The 27583-nt window shown below is 45.9% G+C and overlaps 2 protein-coding genes across 3 annotated transcripts; one reads left to right on the top strand and one right to left on the bottom strand.

The window, feature by feature from the left end:
- Positions 1-626: 626 nt before the first annotated feature.
- TUBD1 (tubulin delta 1) lies at positions 627-8325 on the bottom strand. 2 transcript variants are annotated; one of them, XM_020786961.3, is made up of 10 exons: positions 8192-8325; positions 7613-7674; positions 6496-6696; positions 5534-5681; positions 4686-4902; positions 3734-3965; positions 3067-3231; positions 2368-2508; positions 1554-1737; positions 627-1240 (listed from the first exon to the last, which is right to left on the bottom strand). In XM_020786961.3, the coding sequence occupies exons 3-10, from the start codon at positions 6665-6667 to the stop codon at positions 1138-1140; spliced, it is 1362 nt and encodes a 453-aa protein (XP_020642620.3). In that variant the 5' UTR covers positions 6668-6696; positions 7613-7674; positions 8192-8325; the 3' UTR covers positions 627-1137. The 2 variants fall into 2 exon arrangements, with proteins under 2 accessions (XP_020642620.3, XP_020642619.3); XM_020786960.3 differs by having other exon boundaries at positions 8007-8196.
- A 279-nt stretch (positions 8326-8604) lies between these two features.
- Positions 8605-26681, top strand: RPS6KB1 (ribosomal protein S6 kinase B1). Its single transcript, XM_020786884.3, has 15 exons — positions 8605-8946; positions 15021-15070; positions 15387-15507; positions 15911-15979; positions 16738-16885; positions 18066-18123; positions 19212-19312; positions 19788-19878; positions 21095-21185; positions 21966-22073; positions 22414-22476; positions 23469-23546; positions 24407-24514; positions 25132-25244; positions 25954-26681. The coding sequence occupies exons 1-15, from the start codon at positions 8875-8877 to the stop codon at positions 26189-26191; spliced, it is 1509 nt and encodes a 502-aa protein (XP_020642543.1). The 5' UTR covers positions 8605-8874; the 3' UTR covers positions 26192-26681.
- The last annotated feature ends 902 nt before the right edge of the window (positions 26682-27583 follow it).

Here is a 27583-nt window from a genome sequence, read left to right as displayed (position 1 = left end):
GTAAGCTACTCGGGGCAAAGACCTTTCCCCCCCTTGATTCTATACTAGGCTACGCATTCTGCTGGAGCTACACTAATATTTACCAAGAACCAAAGGCAATTATGGGCCCAAACTGGAATTTTGGAGGTCCTTGACTGGGGTTGGACTCCACCTCTCCAGTTCTAAGCTGACGATGATGGCGGCAATGGCTTCTCCCACCTTACCCTTGCCTGCTTTCTGTATCAGCGATGGTGAGATAGAATCTATCTTAAATGGGTAAGGGTTGTTATGCAGGCCAGACAATGGTGCCACCTTGTGGTACGTGTTGTGACTATCTTCTTTTTCCATTCTCTGAACGAACACTCAAATAGTGGACTTCTTGGAGGACCAAGAAGCCATAATCCATTCCGTTCTCTAGCCGCCTCCCTTACAAATCCATCCAGGCCTGGCCCTGCTTGACTTTTGAGACCAGGTGTGTTCAGCATGGTAAGGCACCACCTTCCGACTTCACCCCCCCCCATGTAATTGGTATGGGGAGGAAATGCCGTCATTCCTCGGAGGCTGCTCCAGGCCTCCTTAACAACGAGGTACAAATTGTCTGTAAAGCTAGGCGGACGTCTGTTCTTCCTTCCAGCACAAAGAGGGCGTTGCTATAAAACAGGTTTATTTCATTTCCAAAATATACAATAAGTGAGAACTACGTGCTATTGAGGTGGGAGATCTTTAATCCCTTCGGAGGTTTCCCACCCTGAAAGGTCTGGCCCCAAGCCAGAGTCTTTTTGCGCTCTTTGGGCGGATACGACTTTCACGTCAACAGAGATCCGATTAGCCCATGGAAACAAATTCGTGTTTCAGTGCCAACTTCTTCCCCTGGAGGGGGGCACAGCCTTGATGCCAGGACTTGAGCTTCGTGTGTGCAGATTCTCCTTTGCTAAATCAAAGAGCGATGTCGGAGATGGGGTGCCTTCCGAAGACACTAACTTTTGCCCTTTTGTTTAGGCTCCGCTTCACTCCATTTCTCGATCGCTTCAGCAATGCAGACCTTTTACATCTGACGTCTGCACACCTCCTGAGAGATGTCACAGCTGTTTCACCCCCCATCCTGGGCTTTTAGATTGGCCAAGGCAAAGCCGGCCTCAAGCTAGCCAACAGTGGGACTCAGAGGCCAGCGTAACTGGCAATCACTTGTTCCAGAGTTGTGAAACTGTCCAGAAAATCATCTTCTTCCAGCCCAAATCTTGCGTATTGATGAACATAAGCCCTGCGTGGAACAAAATTAAAAAAAAACAGTGGGTAAGCGAGAGGCCTCAATCCAGTACAAACGAGCGGTGAGTCAATGACACAAAAGGAAGGGGACTTCATTTGTGACTTATCTGTTCCCTAGTTGGAAACGTACTGAAGGCAGATGACACCCACTCCGTTTTAAACCTCGGAGGTAAGGCAAATCTGCTTTTCTCCCTATTGTTCCAAACTGCAGGACTTCATGAAGGCTCCCCCCCCCCGAACCAACTGGTTCAAGATCAATCCGTTATTTCCCCACTTGCTCATTTCCACACACTGTGTGTCCCACTTACTTGGAAGCAAACATTTTCCAGGCCTTCCCCACGACGCTGTCGAGGGGCTTCAGCAAAAACTGGCTGTTGCTGACCAACGATGCCGATTTCTCGTATTTGTTAAAAGCTCTCGGGGTCTTCCAGACAGTCAAGGCCTCTCGGGGGCTGAGCCAGGAAGTATACAGAGCAGGCTCTTGAAAACTCCCTAGGGTGATCAACAAAATGGGACGTCAACCAAAATCATATATGCGGTTATATATTTTAACCATCCTTCTTTCTCTCTGACCTTTTGAAGAGCACAAAGGGGGAATAGTTATGGTGAGATCAGCAAGGGGCAAGAGACGGGGCCTTCTTGGTGGTGGTGATTGAACTGCGGATCTTGTTCTTGGGCAGGAGTTAATGGAGTCCTTCTTATCCCACACAGAATGCGGAGATGAGACTTTTGGGTTGGCCTAAATGATTTAAGAATCCCAAATGATCTTCTTTAATTTAATGATTTATTGGCAAAAACGAATTATTTTATTGAGGGGGAGGCATAACAATGTCAATTCATTGGTTAGAACGCAGCTGTCCCCAAGCTTTGATTAAGTTAGAACAGTGGCTTTCCATCGTGGGTCCCCAGATGTCCTTGGACTACAATTCCCAGAAATCTTGGCCAGCATGGCTAATGGGGAAGGCTTTATGGGAACTGTAGTCCAAGAACATCTGGGAACCACTGGATAAGAAGAAGTGTTTTCCTAGCTACCCTGGAGAACTTTGGAGGCCTGTGAGAATAAAGAAAAGGGTTGATCTGGAGAAGAGGAAACCTCTACTGCAACTGTGTCTGGTTTCTCACCGAGATCCGCGCTTTGTACATCCTTTCCACGTAAGGTCACCAAGTTGGCGATGGAGGTGTTGAAACGAACTGTCCTGTTCGGAGACCGTTTCTGAGGCGCAGGGAGGCCGGGGGTTGGAGGCCGCACCTGCCAATCTATCCCTGTTAGAGTAGAAATGGGAAATGTGGCATCGCGGTCCAAACACTCCCAAAACCAGAAGAAAAACACCCTAACCCTAACCCATTTCTCCTCCGCCCCAAATGAAGAGTGCTCAGGGCTTGGGATTCTGGCCACACCTGATGTAAGCTTACAGCGAAGTCGCCAGACAGAAAAAGTTACTTTTTAAGGTTATGATCTCCCAAGAATCCCTCAGTCCAGCAAACCAACTTTGTGCTGGTTAGGGAATATGCAGAATTAGGCTACTGGATTTAACTCCCACCTTCCTGCATACATTGGACCCAAGGCGGTTTGCAAAAGGATTTAGAAAAAAGCAAAAAGAGGTGGGGCGAATAGCAAACTACGGTATCATATTAAAATGCAAAACGATGGCCTATCTTTTAGGGTTACCAACTGGGGGTGCCAGACAGGCCGCAGGAAAAGACAACCACCGCTTGCTACATCAATTTGGGTGGGGGCTCTGAGGAGCCTTCTTGAATGTTAGTTCAGTTCAGTCTTTCAGGATATTGGGGAGGCCAGCATCGGGTCCCTTCAGCTCTTACCTTCTTCCATGTGGGCGTTTGCAATTAGCATCTGCCGCAGGTGTCGCAGAAGGCCAGGCCACGCAAAGGTGCTAAAGGGAAGCGAGCTTTCGGACATTTGGGGAATGTTACGCAGACCTAGCATCTTGAACTCGGGATGGGGCACCAGCGCTTCCATTAGATCCCCTGAGAGAGAAGGAACAAGAAGGGTGTGAGAATAACACAATGGGGGGGGGGAGGGAAGAGATGGTAAACCATAGAAACACACAAAGGGGCTAATCACAAAGGTGCCATAGAACTTCCTTTCTCTTTATAATACTGAAGCCAAAATCCTATCGAGTCGAGTCCACCTACATAATGGGAATAACGGCATCTCCAGCAGCAGATTGCCTCCGGTGAGTGGTTCTTTTTTTAAAAAAAAATTCTGCGGTGTATATGATTTATGTACAAATCGTATACACCACAACATCACAGAACCAAGATGTTAATCAGCAGGCTCTTCCACTGCTGACATCATTCTCATGAGCCAGGCAGTGCTACGTAACAGGATTTCAATCCCAGACAGACAAATAATGGAAATCACTTTGAAAATTAACACACGAACATGAGAATAGATCTGAACAACTTGTTCAGATGCTGTGATGTCAACTGGGAAGAGCAGCCAAGTATTCAAATTCACATGATGTACCAAGGGGGCTTCTGCTGTACTGAGCAGCTCCTTCGGAGGAATAAGTCGGCTGGAAGACACTCCCCAGCTGATGAGCGATGACTCGATTTACGTCCCAGAAAGAGGTCTGCTTGAGGTTCATTAACTGGGTGCAGATCTTGTGGATGGCGTCATTCTCGTGAACCAGGAGGGCATCCGAAGACTGATATAGATGTGACAGGGTCAGGACCGAGTTGTAATTTTGAACAATCACCTGGAAAGGGGGGCAAGAAATCGAATTCAAGGAGCAGCCAATGGCTTCGTGTTAAGGATGATTGCTCTACCTGTTGCAAGATTTCTTAGGCACGCAATTCTATGAGAAGGTGTAAACTCTCTTTGGGGAAGGGCCAGAACTCGGAGGTAGAACAAGACGTCTGGAGGACGTCCATGACAACTCTCAAGATCGCCCAGCCAGCATGGCAGACACTTCCAGGCTCTGCATAGAGCATCCAGAAAGATCCAGAAAGCTGCAGTGGGCTCATAAAAGCGGGCAGGCCTTCATTCTACATTACTGTTCACCCACCCCTTGAGGTTCTCCATCCGTAGCTCCTTGAAGGCGTGTATCCTTGGTATGCTGAGGGTACCAAATTCAATCCCCATCATCCTCGCTGTATAATGCCAACCCATCGTAAAGGATCTATATTATCTGCACTGTCAGAGGCCGTGTGCAGGAAGAGAAAAGCAAGAAGGTGCTAGTTTACATTTCGGCTTCTGCGCTTTTCTGAAGGATCTGCTTAATCACCTATGTTAAGGGTCGCCAGAGGTTCTTGGACTCCAACTCCCAGAAACCCTGGCCAGCACAGCTAGCAGTGAAGGCTTCTGGGAGCGTTGGTCCCAGAGTGGGAACCCCTTACCTATGGCAACAGAATCCAGGGTGAGGCAGAGGATATGACTGATCCACCACCATTTTTTTGACTGGTCTCCGAAACTTTACCTCGCCAGTTCCATAGGGCCAGATCACGTGGTTTAGCAGGAAGGAGGTGGGGTAGGCGTCCCTCAAGCTCGCAGTCACAAAGGCCCCCAGGCCCGATCCGGTCCCGCCTGCCATGCTCATGATGGTGAGAAATCCACTCAGGCGGTCACACTTCTCTGCCTCCTTTCGGACCAAATCCATGACTGTCTCTTTGTGTCTGGGGCCGTGAACGCAGTACCTGGGGCAGAAGCCGGGATGAGAGACGAAGGGAAAAGAACCGTTCCGTTATTAAAAAAAAAAAAGCAACCCTCAAACAAAACAAAAACCACCACAGTGGCCTTAGTGACATAAACTGCTGTCGTTCTAATGTTTTAACTTCACGTGCTTTAAACTGTTTCATTTATGTTAGGGACGTTATGTTTCTAAATGGCTCTGTCATGTGCCCTGAGATCCTGTGATTCAAGCTTTAAACCCTCCCCCCCCCCAAGTCATTGGTGGTTTTTGTGTACAATTAGGACAGACTGTGCTACAAATCTCCAACCCTGATGATGAAGAGGAACAATACTATTATTTTATCTCTTAGTTCAAGTGACATGCACCCAGTTTTCCTTCCAAGTGGATTTAAGGCAGCTTACGTGGCTTGCCGCCTCCTCATTTGTCACATTACCTCTGCGACATAAATGAATAAGGCCCAGCCACCATGGAAGGAGGTAAAGCATGATGGAAGTCAGAGCCGATGGCTATTTGAAGGTGCCCTGCTCTGCTTAATATCCGGGGGCTCTTTTTCTTGGGTCTACCGGTGGGCTATTCATCAGAGAAGCAGAGAAAAACAGCAATTTTGTTGGCACCGGACATACAACCCTCCATACCCGTTCGCCCAGTTGTTCCCCGAACCCTGCTTCTGACAGAAATGGGACTGACGGTTGTATTTCCAGCCACCGGACCGAGATCCTTTGGATAAGGTCTGGCCTATCACTTTAGGCTCCATATCGACAAGGACGGCCCGAGCAGTCAGAGCTAAAGGAGAAGAAGAAGAAAAAGGAGGGAAAAAAAGCTAAATGATATTATATACTTTAAAAAGAAGTATGGGGCGGGGGAGAGAAAATAGAGGATAATGATGATGGTGATAATGTGCCATCAGGTCAGTTTGGACTTATGGTGACCCTTTTCAGAGGTCTCCAAGTAGAGAAGACTCAGAAGCAGTGTATGTATCATTCCTTTCTTTTGAGGCCACTCCGGGGTTTTGCAGCTGACCCAGGGCTACCCAGGCTGGTTCTACTCGCAGAAGGTCCAGTGGAGGGGGGACTCGAACTCCCAACCTTTGGTTCCTCAGATGGAAAGGACGGCAGTTATCTACCACTGTGCTTTTGTCAGATAATTAAACAAACCCGAGAGAGGCCTTTCCTAAAACCAGTTTTTTTTTTTTTGGTTGGTTTGTTTCTAGCCTGCCTTTCAAGATGCTGCCTGCATTTGTCTTCTTCCCCATGTGATTCTCACGACCACCTGAGTTAGCCTGACAAGGGGGGGGGGGTCTGGTCCAAGGTCACCCAGTTCATTCCGTGGTTCAAGTGAAATTTGAACTCAAGTCTGGGTCTGAAACTTTTAACAGGTCCATCCGACCGACCCTCCTCGGCTTCTTGCGTGCTGCTCAGGCTCCATCCCTGTTATGCACTTATCGGGAAGATCGCCCCAGTTTCAACAAAGTGGGATTTACACTGGGGTCTGACTCGGAGCAGCCCCCAGGCAAAATTCAAGTACACCGACTCAAAGCAAAGATCACTGGCTGCAGATTCCTTCTTTTGCCAGGAGAGGAAGACAATCACTCTCATACCTCCGGTTGCCTCCTCATTGAAGAACCGCTCTGCAGAGGCTGCTTGGTAGGAACGGTTTTCCGTTTTAGAGCAAAACCCATCTGTTCTGTGCAGATCGGTGCAAATGGTATCAAACACTTCCCGCCCAATCTGGTTGCCGCACTGGCCAAGTTGTATTGTGAGGATCGACATTGTCCTTTTACGCCTTAAAGCTTTGAATCCTAAAAGCAAAATGGAGGTCCCGAATCAGTCTAAAAACTCATGAACCTGGGGAAAACGCTTTTTTATTTGCAATCGACCTTGCTTCAGAGAAGGCATGCAGAAGATAACAACAACAACAACAACAACTCAGAACTGCACAGCTGGAAAGGGACCCTATGGATTGTCGAGTCCAGCCCGTCAGGGAGGCACAAGTGGGGAATCGAACTCCCAACTGGCTCCACGGCCAGAGGTCTAAACCAGGGAGCTATCCAGCAGTTCCCCAAATGATGCTGTCAGGATGGGATTCCGCATAGTGTTTCAAGTCCCTTTCAACTCAGGGCAGTTCAAATAGCCTTGTCTAAAAGTTTCCCAGAGTTACAAAGGTTAACACTGAGAGTATCTTCCTAAAGAGTGGAATGCCCCTGCCGACTGTGTCACATTTCAGAACTGGGCACTTTAGTGGTCCTTTTATAAACAGTGGTTGAATGGGAAATAAAGTTACATTTTCCTTTTTAAGAAACAAGCTGTGTAAACTTGGGTGACCTTTCCCTCTGAGCAAGTATGGCTCGAAGCCTTCCCTTCCTCCTTTCCTCCAAGGGTGGCCAAGAGGCACCACTGCTGCCACATCCATGTGGCATCCGGGGACTGGGAGGAGGGCCACACCCCACGCTCCATCCTGTCTTTCTTGGATAGCGGTGTGGGCCTTCCCAGCCCGGGGGGGGGGATTGTCCCCTGCTCTAGCCACCTGCCCCGAGCACCCATTTTCCTACCCCTCCCCATCACCCCACCCTAGGAGACGACCGTCTTCACAGTGGGGCAGGTTCTGCCTGCCAGGAGGGTTGAGCGAATCAAGTGCAGAAGGAAAGGCGGGTTATGCAGGACGCCTTGAAACATGGGGGAAGAGCCGGATGTGCTTGCAAAGAGAAGTGCGCTTACTAAGAAGACGCCTCCTTCAATGATCTTCTCTTCCGAATCCCCTTGTGTTGGCGTGCATGGCCCTATTTTAAAAAGGAAGGTTAAAAACAAAATAATTTTGTTACTATAAATTCACAAGTGGGTGAATCACAGAAACTGTGCAGGCCATATTCCGGCATTTTAAACTATTATGTATATTTAAAAGCCGAAGGTTTGGTAGTTTTAAACATGGAAACAAAGCACAGCAAGTCATAATACCTTATTAGAGCACATATGAATTCCCAAATGCAAGACATCTCAGTATTAAAAATACAGTCCTAGATTAATATTAACATTTTAATTGAATTATCTGATGCTAATTTAATTTCACAGTGAAATACTAATTTTGCATGAAATTACTCATTTTAATGCGTACATTTATGTCCAGATTTTCCGTCCAGGCGCCACATGATTAATGAAGCACCTAAAATTATGCCTATGCACATGATTCTTCGTATACATTCAGATTCATATTTTTAAATTCAATTTATACTTTAAGACTCTTAATCCCCTCTTTAAAACCGTTTTATAAGCGATCACAGCGCATGCGCATAAACTCACCTTGCGTCTCCCCCTAACAGTCGCGTCCCTTCTTCGTATATTTCTGCGCATGCTCTTTTCTCGCCGGCCCACTCGCTGCAAAGCGGGAAAAGGGGATGGGGAATGCGAAGGGCAAAGCTTCGGCGTCACTTGTTGCCATTGCGCATGCGTCCTTCCCGCGCCGAGAGGATATCGCTTCTGCCAAAGGGCAGGGAGCACGTGTGTCAGTAGGTGGCGCCATAATCTCTACGTAAACGTCGCGGCGACTTGGAGGATAGAATTCCGGCCGCAGGGCGCATCCTCCGACGTTGGGTTCTTTTGCGCTTGCGCACTGGCACCGGCGCCGCGCGACACTCTTCCCCTCAACGGCCGGCCCTCGCGCCACGCCTGGCGCGCCTGCGCGGGGCGGCCCGGCCGGAGAGCGCGCAGGCGCGGTGGGAGGCGCCGGGGAGGGCCTTGGCTCACCCGGGCGATGGCGGCCGTCATGGCGGCGCTGGGGTCCGTCGCGGCGGGCCCATGAGGCGGCCCTCCGGCTTTCCCCCGCTCGCTCTCGGCACCAGGCGGCCCAGCAGGACGGCTGTAGAACCGCCGGTGGAGGCGGCGCGGCCGGGCCTTCTCTTCCTGACGGAGCAGCAGCGGCTGCGAAGGCGGCGGCGGCGAAGAAGGAGAAGAAGAAGAAGTCGCCTCACGGCGTCTCCCAGGCCATGGCGGGCGTCTTCGATATCGACCTGGACCAGCCCGAAGAGGCGGCCTCGGACGAGGAGCTGGAGGAAGGGGTGAGGCGCGGAGGGGAGGGGAGGGAAGGGCCGGCGGGGACGAAGGCGCCTGAGGGACCCAAGCCTGAGGGGAAGGAAGGCCGGGCCAGGCCGGGCAAAGAGGAAACCTTCGCCCTGGAGGCAGAAACTCTCTCTTGGCGCTTCCTCTCCCCCCCCCCTTTGAACTAGCCCCTCAGTTGCCTACCTCATGGCTCCCCTGGTGTCCTTCTCTCTCATATGTTCTTTTATAGTTCCTTTTAACGGGTCTGCGCCCCGTTACTTTCATATGTTCTTTCACGGTGGCCGCTTTTAGTATTACCTGTATACGTTTCTTTTTCTCTGTTATGATGTGCCCTTGGTGAGTAAATAAATAGGAATGCAATTTATGTGATTCCCCCCCCCCATGATAATACTGCCTTCTGTTTGCTTTATTGCAGTGGTTCCCAAGCTGTTTCAAGTCATGACTCCCTTTTATAATAGCCAAGTAAACTGCGACACCCCCCCTCCTGCCATTTTGCATTAAAAGGCATTTTTAATGGTGTAAAGTCATTCCTTTTCAGAAGGTATGGGCTTCTTTCTCTTCCCATCTCCCAAAGGACCTGTTTCTCATACACACACGCTACTGTTAATGCTGTAATCCTGCTGCGAAAAGCCAAGGAAAAAATTATTTTAAAAGGCTAGAATACTGCCCCGTGACCCCACAAAAAACACTTGTGACACAGCCCTTGGGTATATAAAACAATATTTTATTGCACTGTTGTGATTTATGTATGAACATTTCCTGAGTGACTTCCTCACTGAATTTCTGGTTGTTGCATTTGCTGCAGGTATTATTATTTTATTTATTTATTTATTTTTATTTATTTATTTATTTATTATTATCAACCTGAATCCTCTTGCTGGCTCCGGCAGGAGTAGGTCCATTGAATAAATGTGATATTTGTGAGAGTGGTGACTCATCATTCAGGAATTGGTTCTAGTTGGAATTGACTCTTGGATTTAAATGATTCTCGTTATTATTGGTTTATTGCCATATTACCAGTACCAGAAAATTTCACCATTGTTTCAGCATTGTTGCTTATTGTTGTTGTTACTTTCTACTTTGTACTTATTGCCCTTAATTACTAGAGCCTTGCATTGGACTTATTGCACTGTATTAATGCAGCCATTAATAGCAACAATTGATTATAAGAACAGTCTTGCTGCGCCAAGTTTCCACTTGTTCTCGTTACTGTATTCTGCTTGTCATAGTGGCCACAGAAGTACCACCAAAAGGTGATGGCAGCCTTTTAATTTGGATATTTTACATGATCATAATAACTAGTAATGTTGGGTATGCTTATTCCTAGTCATGAGTGACTTCAAATAAGTGCAGTAATAACAGTAATGTTATGTTAGTCACAATGCATTATGTTTTGTTACTTTCCAGGAAAAAAGTAACAAAGATGGGTTGGTTAGGTTGAAGACATGATATTTTAAAGATTGAGTGCCATATCAATTTGGGTGGGTTTAGCGCTCACTTTGGAAGATAGTGATGTGATATTTTATTCTCTGCTTGACAACACTGGATCAGATAAAATAGATTTTAGTCACTGAAGGTGATACAGGAGTAAATCTTTAGCTTGGAAGTTGCCACAGACTTCTCTAGTTTTGTAGCAAAATAGCTGCTCCTTTCTTTGGTATCTGTTACTGATGGTCAGAAATTGCTTTAATAAGTGAACTAGTGGCAGACTTGATAGTGCCCAGTTAGCCATCATGAATGCCACATCAGTAGTGCGAATGTCCACATGTTGTGTGCTTGTATGCTGCCCATGGGAAAGGGTGCTTATGAAAACAAACTGCTCCATGTTAGATTTTGTTTCAGAAGAAGCAGCTGCTTTTGGCTGCCGTAGTTCCATGGAATATTGCCAGGCTTGTAAGTGTGAGTAAAACTGGTTTGTATATCTGTTACAGAAAAGACAGAGTCTTGTGATATTTTGCATGCAAGCAGTGTCCTTAGGAGCAGAGCAGGCACAGGGCAGGGGTAGAGTCTGTTAGGAATTGATTTGGTTGAAGAGCCAGGGGTCTTCTTTGGAGCGTGGATAGAGTGTCTCCTCTCTTTTGGAAGGACTGCCGCAATGGTGGGGGACAGAGCTTCAGGAGGCTTGGCTGCAGTGGCCAAGGGTTTGAGAAAACTTGCAGGTTGTGCTCCCTTGTTTCAGAACTGGGCTTGAGAACCCGGACTAGAGAACCTAGTATTTGGATGCTAACATTTGAAGGAGAAAAAAAACCCTTTTAATTTACATGTAGCATTACTGTTTTGCTATACAAAGGGTTCCTCACATGCTTATACACAATTCATTTTAAGAGAGACACGAGGATATGTGTGTTTATTTTAATGCCATCTATGTTCGCAGAAAGTGTTTATGGCTCCTGTTTAAGGACCAGCACCTCTGGGCCTCAGAACAGATAGTCCTTGGCAAAAATGAAGTACCTGTAAACAAATCAGAAATGCTGCTGCTCGGGTGTTCTGGTTGACAGAGAATAGGCAGGCAGATTGTGTACTTTACTTTTCTGGGGTCTTTGCTAGCTGCTAGTGTATTTGAGGCTTCTGAAAATGCTGTAACAACTAAACTCTCCATATTGGCTTTTCCATAGTGGCTGTATTCTGACTGATTCTGTGTAATAAGGCTGGCTATGATGATAAAAATGTGAGGATTGTGGAATGGGAAACTCAGGGAAAGGGCTCTCAGGGATATTGGGAAATGGGTGTAGCTCTCACTGTGGTGCAACTGCAAAAGAAGAATGCAGCAGTACAAATTCACATAACAGCACCATAAGATGGGTTGATTTGTAGTGGTGCAGCTGAGTAGGGGGGCCCAGGATGTTATTGTGTCTTCATAGCATGCTTAAGATGGTTTTTGTTGGGCTAATGGCAGTGTCAAACCCTTGTTAGTTGGCCCAGTCTCTGGGTCTTCCATGTAGCGAAGTGTGACTTCCATGGTTAGGGTCCTCTGTTTCTTTTTTGCAACCTGACAGATAGTACAGGTTCCCAAGATGGTTTCAGACTGGGTCCTGCCGGTGTTAGAATGGCAAGACTTCCTTTAACCCAGGGGTTAGTGGGAGCTGTGTGGTTATTCCAGAAGTATTAATAGTATGCTGTAGTAGTGCCTCCACCACCAGCGGAAAGGAAAAGTTCTCAGAAAAGATAACCAGTTATATAGCATGTCTTGTGTAGAGACCTCATTTTAGAAAGGCAGCTTCTGTGGTTGCTTGTTTAGGAGGTGAAACTGGTTCTTTACCTACAGAGGTAACAGACCCGCCGTCATCACATGATTGTGCTGCTGTAGATTCAAGTTCTTCTTAAGTGGTGCATTACAGCCCCTAATTTAGCAGATCAGAAAGCCTTATGCTTGGTGTAGTTTCTCCTGATCCTACCATTGTTGTGTAACCGTTTGTTCTATGCTTGTATTATATGTGTGTGGAAGCAAGTGTAGAATGATCTGTTTTGTCTGTTCTTTGTAATGGAGCTTTTTGGTCTTGCTCAGCACATGCCTTGCCCAGTTCAGATTAAACAGGCTTTCAGCTCTTAGGTCAGAGGTGGGGAATGTGTGAGTTTCCATATGTAGATGGCACGTGAGTTCCCTTAGCCACCGCTGCTGGTTGTGCTGGCTAGCCATGATGGGAGATGTCATCCAGCCTCTGGAGTGTCACAGATTACCTATGTAATGTACGTGCAACATATTTTTGTCCCTTTTTGTTTGGATTTTGACAGATTGCCAGACCTAAATCTGCAGTGTTATGGGCCAGGCAAGTGTCCTACCAGTGTTGGGTACCTGGGTAGTTTTTGTTTGTGGTACATACACAATTAGTCCCTCTTCTAGGAGGTCTGTAGACGTTGAGGGTACAAACTCTGATCTCTGCCCTTGTCAAGGTGTCTGGGTCAATCTAGTGCTTTTGCTTGTAGTAGAAGAGCAAGGAGGGGAAAATCCCCCTTGTATTATCGATTGACATGGTGAAGAGGCATGTCTAGCTTTTCCACCCATAATGGAAAAAGTCCTGAGTTTGACCTTTCTGTGTGTATGAGAGAGTGTGTGAATATGAGTTGTGATCGCTGAGTGGCCCCTTTCCATAGCCCACAAAATGGAAAACAAAGAACACTGGACGGTTTCCCAGTTTTTCACCAGTGCAATCTTCTAATCTCATGTAAGTCTAGGCCAAGATCCAGCAGGTGTCCCTTTGGTGTCCAAGGCCACTGGAATTTGGGACTTTGTTCCCCTCCGACTCCAGCCCTCTGTGGTGTCAAAAACCTGTTCCAGACTCTTCTAGGTCTTCAGGTTTTTAAGGTGCATGGGAGATATGAGTGTTCCCAGCAAAAGCAGTGGGACCTGAGGGAAGTATCTCATTGGCCCCATTTGCCACAAAACAGTGCCTGCTTGGCTTTCAGACTGCAAGGGAAGACTCTTCTGTACCAATATTTAGAGAAGCATTAACTTGCAGAAGTGATACATTTCTATAGAGTTCCCTTCCTCGTTGACAGTTAGGGAATTGAACAGGTAGAAGCTGCTGCTGCTGTAGTTGTTGTCATTGGTATTTTTTGTCCTTTAATCTTGTCAACCTGCTGTGGGTTCTTCCTAAGAATGTCTGGTTAAAAATATTTTAAGTAAATAAATAACTGGAGCCGCAGAAATGATGAGAGCAAAAACTGGTCGCAGCTCTGAGGGGAATGTGTTCCACAGTCTGGGAGCTAGGCAAGTGCAAAATGACTCCTGCATCCCTGTGCAGTAGGATTTCATTCATACTGTTTTCTGTACAGTGGTGCCTCGCTTGATGATGATAATCCATTCCAGCAAAATCTCTGTAGAACAAAATCGTCGTGAAGCGAAAGTAAAAAGCGCATTAGAATGCATTAAAAACCAGTTAATGCGTTCCAATGGGCGAAATACCTCATCGTCCAGCAAAGATCCTCCATAGGGCAGCCATTTTCCGGTGCCTGTAAAGCGAGGAAACACAGCGGGGAGCCATTTTGCACAGTGGGTAGCCATTTTGAAAGCCTGATGGTCAGCTGTTTTGATCGTCGTAAAGCGAAAAATCAGTTCCTGAAGGGAACCGATCATCATAAAGCGTTTTTTTTCCTATCTAAACATCGTTTTGTGGTTGCAAAAGCGATTGCAAAAACCTAATCGTTAAGCGGATTCGGCGTGGAGCGGGGTAATCGTTAACCGGGGCACCACTGTATTTAAGACTGATGTTCTCTCTTAATTTTGCTTGAAGTCTTAACTCTGTGGCCTGATACATAAGCAATATAAAATAACTGGTTCCCCCTCATATGTTCATTTTGTCTTTGCCTGCCTTTTCAGTATTAACCATCATGTACCATTATGTCCATTATTGAGGCTAATTGTGAGTGTGGTGAGCATTAAACTCTCGGTTGGTGTTAATTGCAGTTACATAGTTTTTAAAAAATTGAAAATAATTGCTTATACTGCCTTTCCACCACATATTTGTCGGTTTTCCCTGTTGCCCCAGAGGTGCCTGGATCATCACTTCTCTGAGGGTCCACTGAACTGGAGAGGCTTTTCATGAGGCTGAACTGAAGAAGCAACAGCCTCATTGCCTGGGTGAACTTCTGTTTGCCCAGTATTGGGTGCGACCCATTTAGTCGCACCAAAGCAAAACTCTTGACTCTCATTCTGCAAAGGAGCTTGGCATGGAAATAATGCCTAATAAAACTCATGTTTTATTACGTAATGAAATGAAGTGGCCAACATTGCTTCTCTGTAAGGTTTAGGAAATATTTGCTTTCAGGGCTAGATTTCGGGCTGCAGACATGAAACTAAGTTGGCGAAAGAGCGCTGAGTCCCTGTGCTGCCATTCCAAGGGTTTTTGGCAACTCTCCCGACCCATGCTGTGGATGTTCCACAAAAGCTCAGCATAGGAATTGCTGTATCTTAGCAGTGATTGGGGCTTATGTAAGAGCTATATGTTTCCTTTTAAAGCTGTCGGTCTTATAAACTCAGGTTAATACTAATGCAGAAGCATGTAGCACTCGCTAAATTGGACCTGCACCTGGAAAAGTAGTCACCTCTTAACTTTTGTTTGTGTGTGTTTTTTAGGGTCACTTAAGCGAAAGCATGGACCATGGTGGAGTGAGTCCCTATGAGCTGTAAGTTCCTAAAATGAGAAATGGTTTGTGGGAGGGGTGGAGTTTGGGGGAAAGGGGTAGAATTGCTGCTCCCTTCTTCTCAGATTGGGTTGGTGGAGTCCAGCTGGTGGCATTTAGGGAACTAGGCTTAGCCGTACTGCCACTGATTGCGTGGACGGCCCCTCCAGGCTGGGCTGCTGTTTCGTTCCTACCGTCTCTACTGTCCCCGTTTCGTGGGTATCCTACAGAGAGGGTGGTTAAATTTTTTTTTTTAAAAAAAGATATTGTCATAAAGTCTAACCTTAATGCTTTTTTAATTTTTGTTTTTTTTTCCTAGTGGCATGGAGCATTGTGAAAAATTTGAGATTTCAGAAACAAGTGTGAATCGAGGTCCTGAGAAGATACGCCCTGAATGCTTTGAACTTCTCCGTGTTCTTGGAAAAGGTGGCTATGGGAAGGTAAGACTCTTTGGCTCCTTGTTGCTGCGTTCTTGGGTGATTTCTGAATGGGCACATTCCTTATTTCCCCTTTCCTTGTGGCCTGTGGGCAGAGCTTGACAACAAAAGGTGTCCTGCGTTCCGTTTTATCTCGGGTCAGAAAAGTGGTGTGTCTGAAATTCTCCTGCCAGTCGTTGTAAGCAGCCCCAAGTTAGACGGGGCTTATTTGTGGCCCATCATCTTGCAACACTACACTCCCTGCCTCTCCCTCCCTTCCTCGGTAACATGAAGTCTGTGGACTTATTTTTGTTACTCGCTATTGAGGAAAGAAATCAAAATGGCAGATATTTCAATGATTGATGAGCCGTTTTTAAAAGTGAATTTAATTTTCTTTTAAACAAACACACATTTTTTGTGTGTGCAGGTATTCCAAGTTCGAAAAGTGACAGGAGCAAATACCGGTAAAATTTTTGCCATGAAGGTGCTGAAAAAGGTGAGTTGACCCATGGCATTCCTCTGTACCAGGGAAGAGACTGTCTTTAGATGGTTTTTTAACCTGGCTTTTGCATGCAGAAGGTCCCAAATTACACCTTTGTGCTTCATAGGAAACTGTAATTTTGCCCTCTGAGATGTTTAAGTGTCTCTTAATTTGTGTACAGTGGTGCCCCGTTACACGATTACCTCGTAAAATGGTTTACTCGCTAGACGATGAGTTTTTGCGATCACTATAGCGCTTCGCAAAACGGTGTTTCCTATGGGTGATTTTCGCTGGACGATGTTTCGGACCGTGCTTCGCAAGATGGGTTTTTTCGGGGCCGGTTTTCGCAAGACAGTGATTTTGACAGCTGATCCGCGCTTCGCAAAACGGTTTTCCTATGGGAGATTTTCGCAAAACGACGACGATTTTTCCCCATTGGAACACATTAAATGGATTTCAGTGCATTCCAGTGGGGAACTGCATTTCGCAAGACGATATTTTCGCAAAACAGCGATTTTCGCAGAACAAATTAACATCGTCTTGCATGGCACCACTGTATTTCTATTTAAAGGCAGGTTCCTCGGTTTAGTTAGGCCACAAAGATAGCGACTGGGACCGCGTTTTGCCTAACTCTACTCATTACAAACGAATTAATCAGTTGTGTCTGTTGATGTTTGCTGATAACTGAAATGTTGCTGGTCAAATCTCTGTGATAGGGTGGTGGTAAAGGTTTTGGGGGTCCACCCTTCCTGACTGATGTGTCTGGTTTGCAGGCGATGATAGTTAGAAATGCGAAAGATACAGCTCACACGAAAGCAGAGCGGAACATCCTGGAGGAGGTCAAGCATCCCTTCATTGTGGACTTGATTTATGCCTTTCAGACGGGTGGAAAACTCTACCTCATCCTTGAGTATCTTAGTGGTAAGGATCGAGTGAATCGAAATGAGGATCCGAGTGCATTGTAGTTGTCCGGCAATGTTATGGGCGTTTCTGCAGATTAAAAAAAATCATCTGAAAAGATACCATTTCCTAAAATTAATTGGCAACACAATGAATGAAAACACGGCAAGTGATTGCAGCTCCACGGCAGGTGGGAATGAAAAGTACCCTGGTTTCCCCGAAAATAGGACCTAACCTGAAAATAAGCCCTAGCGTGATTTTTCAGGATGCTCGTAATATAAGCCCTACCAAAAAATAAGCCCCAATTAAGTGAAACCCCGCCCTTCACCCTTGTGCCGCATTGTTCAGCAACCAGAAGAAAGTGACATGACTGTGTTTGAATAAATGAAGATTGTTGTACATGAAAAAATAAAATAAAACATCCCCTGAAAATAAGCCCTAATGCATTTTTGGAGCAAAAATGAATATAAGACCCTCTCTTATTTTTGTGGAAACATGGTAGTTATAGTGGTCCATGAGTGGGAGCAGAATCCACAGTAGGGCAATATCTTTTTCTGAGACTGACCCAGATGCCACAGAAACTGCAAGCTTTTGAGTTGTCTAGGACTCTTCATCAGGTAAGGCAGTACAGAAAAATTAGGGGTCAGTGGAAAGGAACAGAATGGCCCAGGAAGTATCTTAGCTGTGGTGGTGTAGGTCTACAGTTTGAGCTTGGAGAGAGGCAGTGAATAATTGTCTAGTGCCTAGTTACACCTAGTGAGGTCGACTGCAACTAAGAGTCAGTTTTTGAAAACGGAAAGGCTGATGGCCGTGTAAGCCCTTTGACCACTGCTTTAGATGAAACACATGGGCTTCTGACTCCACCTGGAGCAGAGGTTCCCAACCTTGGGCAACCTTGTTGTTCTAGGACTGATTCCCAGAAGCCTTCGCTTTCTTTGCAGTTTGGCAACACCCACGTTCAGGAGCTGTATTTGTGACAAACCAGGCTCCCAAAGAGGTGTTCAGTGTGAATATACCGGCTTGAGAGTCTTCTAAGATTCCTCACCGAATCTTTGCTTGCTGGAACAATTCATTCTGCTGTTTGTCACACCCTTTCCCCCTTTTCATTATTAATTTGTTATTAATTATTAGTTTATTGATTGTGTAGTAGAAAGATGAGCTTATTTCTCACTTGCCTTTTTTTCCCTTTGTCTCCTTGTAGGAGGAGAACTGTTCATGCAGTTGGAGAGAGAGGGGATATTTATGGAAGACACAGCGTGGTAAGCGAAGCAAGGTCTTCTTTAAAACTCATGAGACTAGACTAAGAATGGCGCTTATCTTCATTGCTGAGGCAGCTCTTTTACCTGAATATTTTCTCCCTGGGACAAGTGATGGTCAGACCCTACACCTTAAAGGTTAGAGAGGCTACTCTAGTTGTTGAAAGCAGGGCTGGAGAACTCTTGGACTGATCTCCAGTATGGGACAGCTGATAGGGCCCCATTCCAACACCTGACAGGTTGCAGGGGAAAAAGAGATGGGGGCCAGCTGTAATTGTTAAGACACTTCTCCACCAGGCATACAAAGCATAATGCAATTTCATGCCAGTTTACTCAAGAGTTTACTCGCAATGGTAAAGCTTCCCAGGCTGCAAACTGGAACTTGGCCCCATGCAATAGGTTCCTAGCTGTTGCCTCCAAATTCTTATCTCCAGTCATTGATCAGAGATGATAACAGAGAGGCTTGCAGCAGATGAGAACAACCCTACGTTCTTGGTGTGTTGCTGTAGATAATGTTCTTTATTATGACTTGGGTTCCAGCAGGCAGAGTTTAATCACAGTGAGCAGTCACAGAAATGAGGCCCGAGTTTGGAAAAATACGCCTTTTGGATTTCGGTCTTGCAGAATCTCATATCCAGCAGGTCCAGTGTAATATTTTTTGTGGGAAGCAGGAGGTGCTGAGTTATAGCCCAGTTCAGATATCATGGTGGGGCAGAGTAAGGCCTAAGCATGATTTAATGTGATCGCTTAGTTGACAGGCTGTGATTTCTGTTTGCCAAGTGGATGACAATTATAAATGAAGTTTGAAATAAATTGGCAAACCATGGTTTGTGCTAAACATGGTTTGGAGTGATATCTGAACTGACAAACCATAGTTACATTACTCCCCCCTCCTGTATCTTGGAGCAATGTAAAGATGGAAAATAAACTTGGCTAGCCTGGTAGGTTTGAAAATATAAGCCATTGTTTGGGTTTGAAATGGCTGGACAATAAACGATGGTTTGGTTTGTTGTCTGTGAGATGCACTTTGTGCAACTACAACATGAAGCTTTCTGCATTTCTTTCTCTCCTAAGACATCTTTGCCTTGCAGCTTCTACTTGGCTGAAATTTCTATGGCTTTGGGGCATCTGCACCAGAAGGGGATCATTTATCGAGATCTAAAGCCCGAAAACATCATGCTCAACCATCAAGGTTAGAAATGTAGCAGAGAACTGTTTTCCTGACATACCTTGTAGTTAAAAAAAATCCTTGTGGTCTTACATTCATCCAGTGGTCCTGAATAGAAACTGATATAATCTGTTCTGAGCAGGACCTTCCCTGCTGTAGCCCCTTTGTTGTGGAATACCTTCCCTCAACGTATACATCTTACTTGTGTCCCTTTAGAATGCAAGCAAAGGGATTTAAATTGTGCTGAACATTTGAGGATTGTGATCTGTAGAGGTGTGATGTGTGAAGTGGGTTTCCTTGCTCATGGCGTGTATATAGTGCATATTCTTTTTTTTTTAAAGCCGTTATCCGCTTTAAGTTCTCGGTGTGGAGCACAAAAAAAAAGGGTTATGAATGAAGCACTGAAATAACTATGTCGGCTCTGGGGCTCTGAACTGAAGTGTTTTAGTGACAATTCGGTGTGCTCTTCCTGGGCTTCGCCTTTTGTTTCCTTTTATAGGTCATGTTAAGCTGACCGATTTTGGACTGTGTAAAGAATCTATCCACGATGGAACGGTCACGCATACATTCTGTGGAACAATCGAATACATGTGAGCCCACACGGTGAAACCGCAAAGTATTACTCTGGTCTGGGGGTAATGGCTAAACTTTACCTTTTTCAAATGGGGCTCCGTATTTGGGTTGTGGGTTTTGCTTTTTCGTTGTTGTTCTTGTTGTTGTTGTTGTCCTAGCCTGTCCTGTAGCTGGGGTTCAGAGCAAATTCTATTAGTATTTGCTCTTTTATGCTGTTTTTGACACTGAATAGATTACTAGGAATAGGGGGCAGCTTTGCTCAACCAGGCAACCTCTGAGTGGGCTTGAACCACAGCCCCTTCTGTCCCCCAGCTTTTATGGTTGGAAATGATGGGGATTGTAATCCAGGTTTGGAAAAGGTTGCCAGCTACGTACCACCTTGTCATTGGATGGGGTGTGGATAAAAAAGTGTCAGGTAGCTGAGCCCTTGCGAATTGAGCAACAGTTTAACCTACTCTTGAAAAATCACCTCCGGGGGTGCAGATTAGCCCTTCCATGCCACATGGCTGCTTTGTTGTTGAATTCTGGTCCCTGGAACCCAGTTACTCAATTAGAATTTAGGAATTTGGATCTGCCAGGTCTGTCTGTGCTGTTACAGTTCTAGCCACTCAGCGGGCCTCTCTTTCTTTGTGACCTGTGGCTCAGGAGATGGTTCCAAACTCTTTGCATCGGCCCCAAAGAACACCACATGTGTCTTGAACATCTGACAGTCTGATGTAGTGATCGGAAGAAGCACACTCGTTCCGTCGGGCTCCGACAAGTCAATTTTGCAAGTGACTATATCAGTTTATTTTGTAGGTCGCAAAAAGTGTGGTTATCTGTTCATCAGACCCACCGCCACCACATTCTTAATTTCAGGATATTTTACATTCCTACTCAGTAGCTGGTTTTCACTGACTGGAAATTCACTGCAAATTACCTTCTACTGAGGTAATGCTGCCATCCAATTGACTGTACCATGGAAAGGTCTTACTATAACAAGCCTTGTTTGTCTAGCCACCCGGAGGCTTCTTTGACTCACCTCAAGCGAGCACCTCTTTATAAGTTCATGTTTAAAGTGAGAAAAGGAAGCATGGATATTTTTTTAAGCTGTATTTATACAATTCTGATGTTAGCATCAAGCATCTCAAGGCTAGTGGGCAATCTGTTGGGACAGGCATGACTGTTTTTGCGTTCTCTCTCTCTCTCTCTCTCTCTCTCTCTCTGTCTGTCTCTCTCTCTTTTCATTCTCAGGGCCCCTGAAATCTTGATGAGGAGTGGGCACAACCGTGCTGTGGACTGGTGGAGTTTGGGGGCGTTAATGTATGACATGCTGACTGGAGCAGTAGGTGCACACTTATAAATTGCATGGGTTCATTTCGTTGCTGTTGTTTTAATTTCTTGCCACTAAACGAGACGTTGTCTTTGGGGACCTGATGGCCTCCGTCGGACTCTTTGTAACGGTGCTAGGAGTGTCTGACCAGTGACCGGTGACATCTGAATAACTGTGATGTTTCCCGTGGGTGTCTTAATAGTCCTAATTAAGCTCAGCCCTGAAGGCACCGAACTTGTGAGACTTGGTGTATCAGAGCCGCCATCCGTTTGCAGAACTGAAAGGCAGCATCGCTCAACTCAGAGTCTGCAAGATCTGGGCAGACCTGGATGGAGACGCAGTCTAGCCTTCTGCCAGACATATACCTTCCGGATAGATTCACTGAACAACCAAGTTGGGAGGGGCCTGTAAGGCCATCCTGCTCGGTTCAGGAATCCAAGTCAAAGTAGATCTGACAGGTGGCTGTCCAATTTTCTCTTCAGTGCCTCCAGCGTTGGAGCGCTCGCCACCTCCTGAGGTCATGGGTTCCGTTGTCGTACTGCTCTAACAGTTAGGAGGTTTTTCCTGATATTCAAACGAAATCTGGCTTCCTGTAACCTGAGCCCATTATTACGTGCCCTGCATTCTTGGATTAGGAAGTAAAACCCATAAGAGAACCAACATGACAGAGAAGCGTGATCAATGTTTCTAATGCGGTGGCTGTGTTTTGTGATGCACAACTCCTAATTGGCTCCTTTCCCTGCTGCTTCGCTCTTCCTCTTTTCTCCATCTTCTCGAACTGTCTCCGTCCAGCCCCCATTCACTGGGGAGAACCGGAAAAAAACCATTGACAAGATTCTCAAGTGTAAACTGAACTTGCCTCCCTACCTCACGCAAGAAGCCAGAGACCTGCTTAAAAAGGTGAGATAACGAGCTTGTTATTCATGAGCTTTCACATGACAATCTTCCTGGTTTCTTTTTTTAAAAGCAGAAGGAATAAGAAACAGTAGAGTAGGTTGCTTGTGTTGGTGGTTTAAAAAATTGTGCTGAATAATTGTCAAGATTCCCATGTTAGCTTCCCAAGTTCTACTAGGGAAGCTATGAGGTGATAGCTAGAGGGCCACAAGGTTGAGGTTCCCAAACTTGGCATATTTGCCTACAAATTCCCTGCCGAAAAGGGTGGAAAACACTTTTTCCAGATGCATCGATGTTCAGTGTCCTACGTAATTTATCCTGGATTTTTTTTTCCCCCTTTCTCAAGCTGCTAAAGAGAAATGCTGCCTCACGCCTGGGAGCTGGTCCTGGAGATGCTGAAGAAGTTCAGGTTATTTCACTTAATGTTTTTATTGACATGCAATGTGAGAGGTAGGAAATATTCTCCATTTTTGTTCCCTTTATTAAGACAGGAAGTTTATGTCGTGATGTGGAATCTGTTGAATTTGGACAGGGGTTTAAGGCACAGGTTGTGGGACCTGTTGGTGCTCTTTTTGTGGGTGGGAGGAGGAGGAAGACTCGATTTGTGGTCCCCAGCAATTTGGGAAGCTGTAGAGATGCATGTGAATTGTCAGTCTTCTCCCATAGTGCCTTAGACTGAGTAAAAAGACACAAAACTGGAAGAAATTACTACCTTTAAAAAATGGCATCTCGCACAATCCCCCTCCTAGACAACATAGCCTGAGAGAATCTTTGCTGTGCATGAAAGAGTTGTAGTCAAAATGCAGTTGAAAAAAATAATATATCCCATTTCGGGGAAGGAAACTTGGCAAATGATCTCATTCCTCCGTAGTGCTTGCTTGAAAGGGAGAGCGTCCTGCTTAGGGCATAGGGCAGAACTTGGTACTTCGCATTGTAACAGTGCTACAAGACTCCCCGGTTGATTGCCTGGGAACTTGTTTCCAAATATATACGTTTGGCTCGCTCTTAAGCAGCTGCAGTTTTTACAGACAGATGTAGCTGTTCATACAGTAAGACCGACGGATCCATGTGGGATTGGGTCCAAGCGCGGCCCCACCCTACCACAGTTGACAAAAAACATGGTAGTATTGAATGCTCGACCTTGCGTGGTCTCCGTCTCCTTTTAGTGGCCAGATCTGGTAAATACACAGTGTGGGTTTTACTTAGTATTTTCAGATAGTGGATAAGTGAATCAGTGGATACGGATCTGCAGATTTTGGGGGGGGGGGGTCCTACTATAATTACATTTTTTGTTTACAGTTCTTTGTTTTTCTGTAGTCTAGTTGATCTTTTGTTTGTAATATGTATTTGCTTCAGTCTGTACTCCTCCCTCAGTTGGGTAACGACATTAATGTTCCATAGGCTCACCCTTTCTTCAGACATATTAACTGGGAAGAACTGCTTGCTCGGAAGGTGGAACCCCCCTTTAAACCTTTATTGGTATGTATCAATATCCCTGCGGTTTTTGGATCACAGCTTACCATTTAAGATATGTCTCTGCATCACAGTACATCCTGTCAAGTGGGGGAGCATGTTTTCTGCACCATCCCTTGTTCCCCCTGAATAACAAAATGATTCAGAGCCATGCTGTATGTTCTCCCAAATGCTAACGGCTTGGAAACTTGAAAACGGGTGTCGCTCTCCAGATGTTGACCGTCCACTGTGTTTGTCGTTCCTCCTCACTAAGGCCAGCAGTGGGAATTTAGAGTCAGCAACCTCGGGCAGGGCAGACATTCCCCAGCCTTGTGCGCATTCCATCGGTCAAAGAGGGCGCAGGTACAGGTGGAGCCATTCTGAGAAACCTCGGCGTAGGCATCTCTTCCTCGGCAGTCTGTGTGTTTGCACATAATCCATAGTTCTGGAGAGGCTGGGCCAGGCATCCATCAACGGCTAGGATGTTCGGGACTCTCCTGCCTATTTTAAAAGCATTCAGAGTTTTGCAGGCATTTTTCCTGCGTGAAACTATAAACCGCACCTCGCAGGACTGGAGTCTAGATAGAGGTGGGACTTGGGGAAGAAGGAAAGTGCTCTTGTCCTCAGATTTAATCCACTTCTTCTCAAATCTTGTCCTCCTTTGATTTGTGGGCCCCTCCCTTCTTGCCTTCATTTCTCAATCCTTTCGTTCACCAAGACCTTCCATCCCCCACCAAAGATGTCCTACTACCTTCTGTGTTTTCCATCTGCAACACCTTCATCCGGAAGCTTTTGTCCTCCACCTCCCACTAAAAGCTGTTCTGATTGGAAACCTGTTAACCTGCAACCCTCCCTTTATTTATTTTGTGTGTGTGTGTTTTGCAAAGCAATCGGAAGAAGACGTGAGCCAGTTTGATGCAAAGTTTACCCGTCAGACTCCGGTCGATAGTCCAGATGATTCAACCCTCAGCGAAAGTGCCAACCAGGTCTTCCTGGTAAGTAAGCAAGCGACGTCTGTGACTGGCTTGTAGAAAAGAGGCTGAATCTTGGCTTGCAGTGAGCATCTCTCATGAGAAAGTATTATTTCTTAAGCAGAAACCAAAGAAACCAAACCAAAAAAGACAAAAACATGTGGTTCCTTAAAAACAATTTGATTTTAATGTGAGCTTTCGTGGATCACGTATTATTGATTTGTTTTATTTATAGGCAGCCGTTCTCCTGATAAGGGGACCTAAGGTAGCTCACAATATTTAAAAGAATGTAATTAAGGTTGTAGTCAGTTAAACATTAAAAAACCCAATTAAACTATATGCTAATTAAAAGACAATTGAATAATTAAAAGCAAGTAAACATTAAAAATGATCTTAACTTGTAAAAGTGGAGTTTTTAAAAAAAATTGTACTATTCATGGTGTTGTTAGCCGTGTTTTGGCCTCTTTAGAGTGATTATTGATTTTCAAAGTAAGGTCTCAAGGTTTTAGTTCTAAATAGGGTTGGGTTGGGGTTGCAGGCTTGATTCCCCAGTTTTGTGGTTTGCTTATTTTAAAATCCGAAGCATTCAATCTTTTCTTTGGGGCGGGTGCTTGCCCCCCCCACTGTTCCCCATCCTTTAGGGCTTCACGTATGTGGCTCCTTCCGTACTTGAAAGCGTAAAAGAGAAGTTTTCTTTTGAACCAAAAATCCGATCGCCTCGCCGATTCATTGGCAGTCCACGGACACCAGTCAGGTATTCTCGTCTCTCTCTCTCCTTTGCGCTCAGTGCATGGCACGTCAGACGTTTCATGTTTCGTGAGCTTTGAGAACCTGGAGTTCTCCCCACAAAGGGGTCGAAGTTACTGATGAAAAGATTTAGGGCCACAATTTTATATCCACGGTACACAGGATATGTGGGCGTACGCTGTAAGTGTAGGAACCTCCAGTTCAAGCCGAGCCCACGAATCTTCTCGGTTCGGAGCTGGGGAGCAGCTGAAGAAATTGTCTATGGGAAGTCTTTTTCTCTGGCGGGGTTCCAGGAGCCACAAAAATGGGTCAGGACACATGAATCTCACCCCCTGAGTGTATAGGAACGATGGAGGCTTTACAGTTCATTTGATATTTCCTTTCCCCTACATACTGTGAAAAGCCTGGGCATTCAGATGGCACTGGGAGAGAGGCCTTTGGCAGGGTCGGGAGGCAGGGGGCAGCGTTCTCCCCCTCGGTTCCGCGAATGACTGACTGTCGATAATTTGAATCAGTTGCAGACTTATGTTGGCCAAAGATAGAAACTAAACCTCCTGAACTTGACACTTCTGCTCATTTTGGGCCTTCCGTGGCTGAGTGATCTTTTATTTATTTATTTATTTATTTATTTATTTTAATTGCCACTTCTCGTCTCTTTTGACAGCCCTGTAAAAGTTTTTTTTTAAACGGATTCTTCCTTGTCTCTTTCTCAAAAGCCCTGTAAAATTCTGTCCCGGGGACTTCTGGGGAAGAGGGAGCGCCTCCGGTGTGACAAACCCTCAGGCGCCAGTGGAGTACCCCATGGAGACCAGCGGGATGGAACAAATGGACGTGACCGTCTGCGGAGAGGCCTCGGCGCCGCTCCCGATCCGTCAGCCCAACGCGGGGCTGTACAAAAAGCAAGCCTTCCCCATGCTCTCCAAGCGGCCGGAGCACCTGCGCATGAATCTATGACACAATCAGCATCAATCCTGTCCCTTCCCTCCTGAAACACCCCACACACCCCACACACTGTGCTTGGGTGGCAAAAGGGTGGGAGGACACACCTCACAGAGGGCAGATCCCTCCCATCATGCTGAAATATTGAGGGCTTTTGTGAGTTTTCTTTTCCCCCCTTCTCTTCTGTGACAGTATCAAAGCCAGTTATTGCACAGGAAAATGGACAGGAAGAAGACTGAGAACCATGGATCTCTCCTTGCCCTCTGCGCCCCCCTCCCCAAAGCAGTTCTCTCTTTCATTTGAATCCACGGTGCATGAAAGGGGAGCTGGAGTCAAATGGTACTGTATGAACTTCTTGAAGCTCAGCAGCAAACAGGTAGGCACGAGCCTGCCATCTTTTCGTCTCTTATCATGGATTTTTTTTTCCGATCGATAACTTGAAGCTGACAGTATTGTGGGGGGGCAGCAGGGCTTGGAGGTTTCTCCTTCATCATTTCATTGGAAAGGTGAGCCCAACACGGACGGGTAAGAACAGTAAGGCGTGCCGCCTCCCGGCCTTGCAGCCCGAGGACTTAATCGGCACGCAGGTGCACACACAAGCTGCTTCCAGATGGCTCCTGGCAGTTGTGCGAAGCGGGAGCGCCGAAACAAGATAACGAACAGTGGGTGTTCCACACGCAAAAACAATCTGAATGATTTTTTTAAAAAAAGAAAGCAAAAAGTATATATATATTTTTTTCAGATAAGTTTTTTCCCCTCCCCCTGCCTCCCAGTGTCCCATACTTGGAAAAGACTAAGTTGTCGATTGGATGAAGCAAAAAAAAAAAAAAAAAGACTTTTAATTTTTATTTGTCATCTTCCTGTAGAGAAATAATGGTTTTGTCAAAAAAAGAAATTAAATAAATCACTGTTAATGTTGTTATTGGGATTGAGGTGGGTGAACAATCACTCTGCTGTCACTCCTGCAGCGAGAAGCGAGATTGGACCTGGCGGTCATTGGTACCGAAATCTCGGCTGATGCAGAAACCACGTGCTCCCACCCAGCGCCTGTGGTTTTCCTCAAGGGAATATCATGTTGGCAGGCTCTCTTTCTATGGAGATGGGGCTGTATGCATGTCTAAATCCCCCCCACCCCTCTAATCCCCCCACCCCTCAAGGCTTGGGTTGCTGTCTTGGGCGTTCATCCTTCCAAGTAGAAACCTGGTAGTAAGAACTTGCATTTCTTTATATTCCTATGCCGGTCTTAGGCTTTGCCCAAGATATCTCAAAGGTGTGTGGATTGTGAATGCCATCAGAAAGGGTAGCCAAAGGGGGGGGGGGATAATCAAGAGTTGATACAAGGTTTTGGAACGGCAGACTTCTTATCCGTTCTTTAAAAAATTTTATTGACCGTTAGTTACGCCCGTC

The sequence above is a fragment of the Pogona vitticeps genome, chromosome 7 (genome assembly GCF_051106095.1).
Source record: "Pogona vitticeps strain Pit_001003342236 chromosome 7, PviZW2.1, whole genome shotgun sequence".
Classification (NCBI taxonomy): domain Eukaryota; kingdom Metazoa; phylum Chordata; class Lepidosauria; order Squamata; family Agamidae; genus Pogona; species Pogona vitticeps.
The sequence above is the reverse complement of the archived record's forward strand: the minus strand, read 5'-3'. Positions and strand labels throughout refer to the sequence as shown.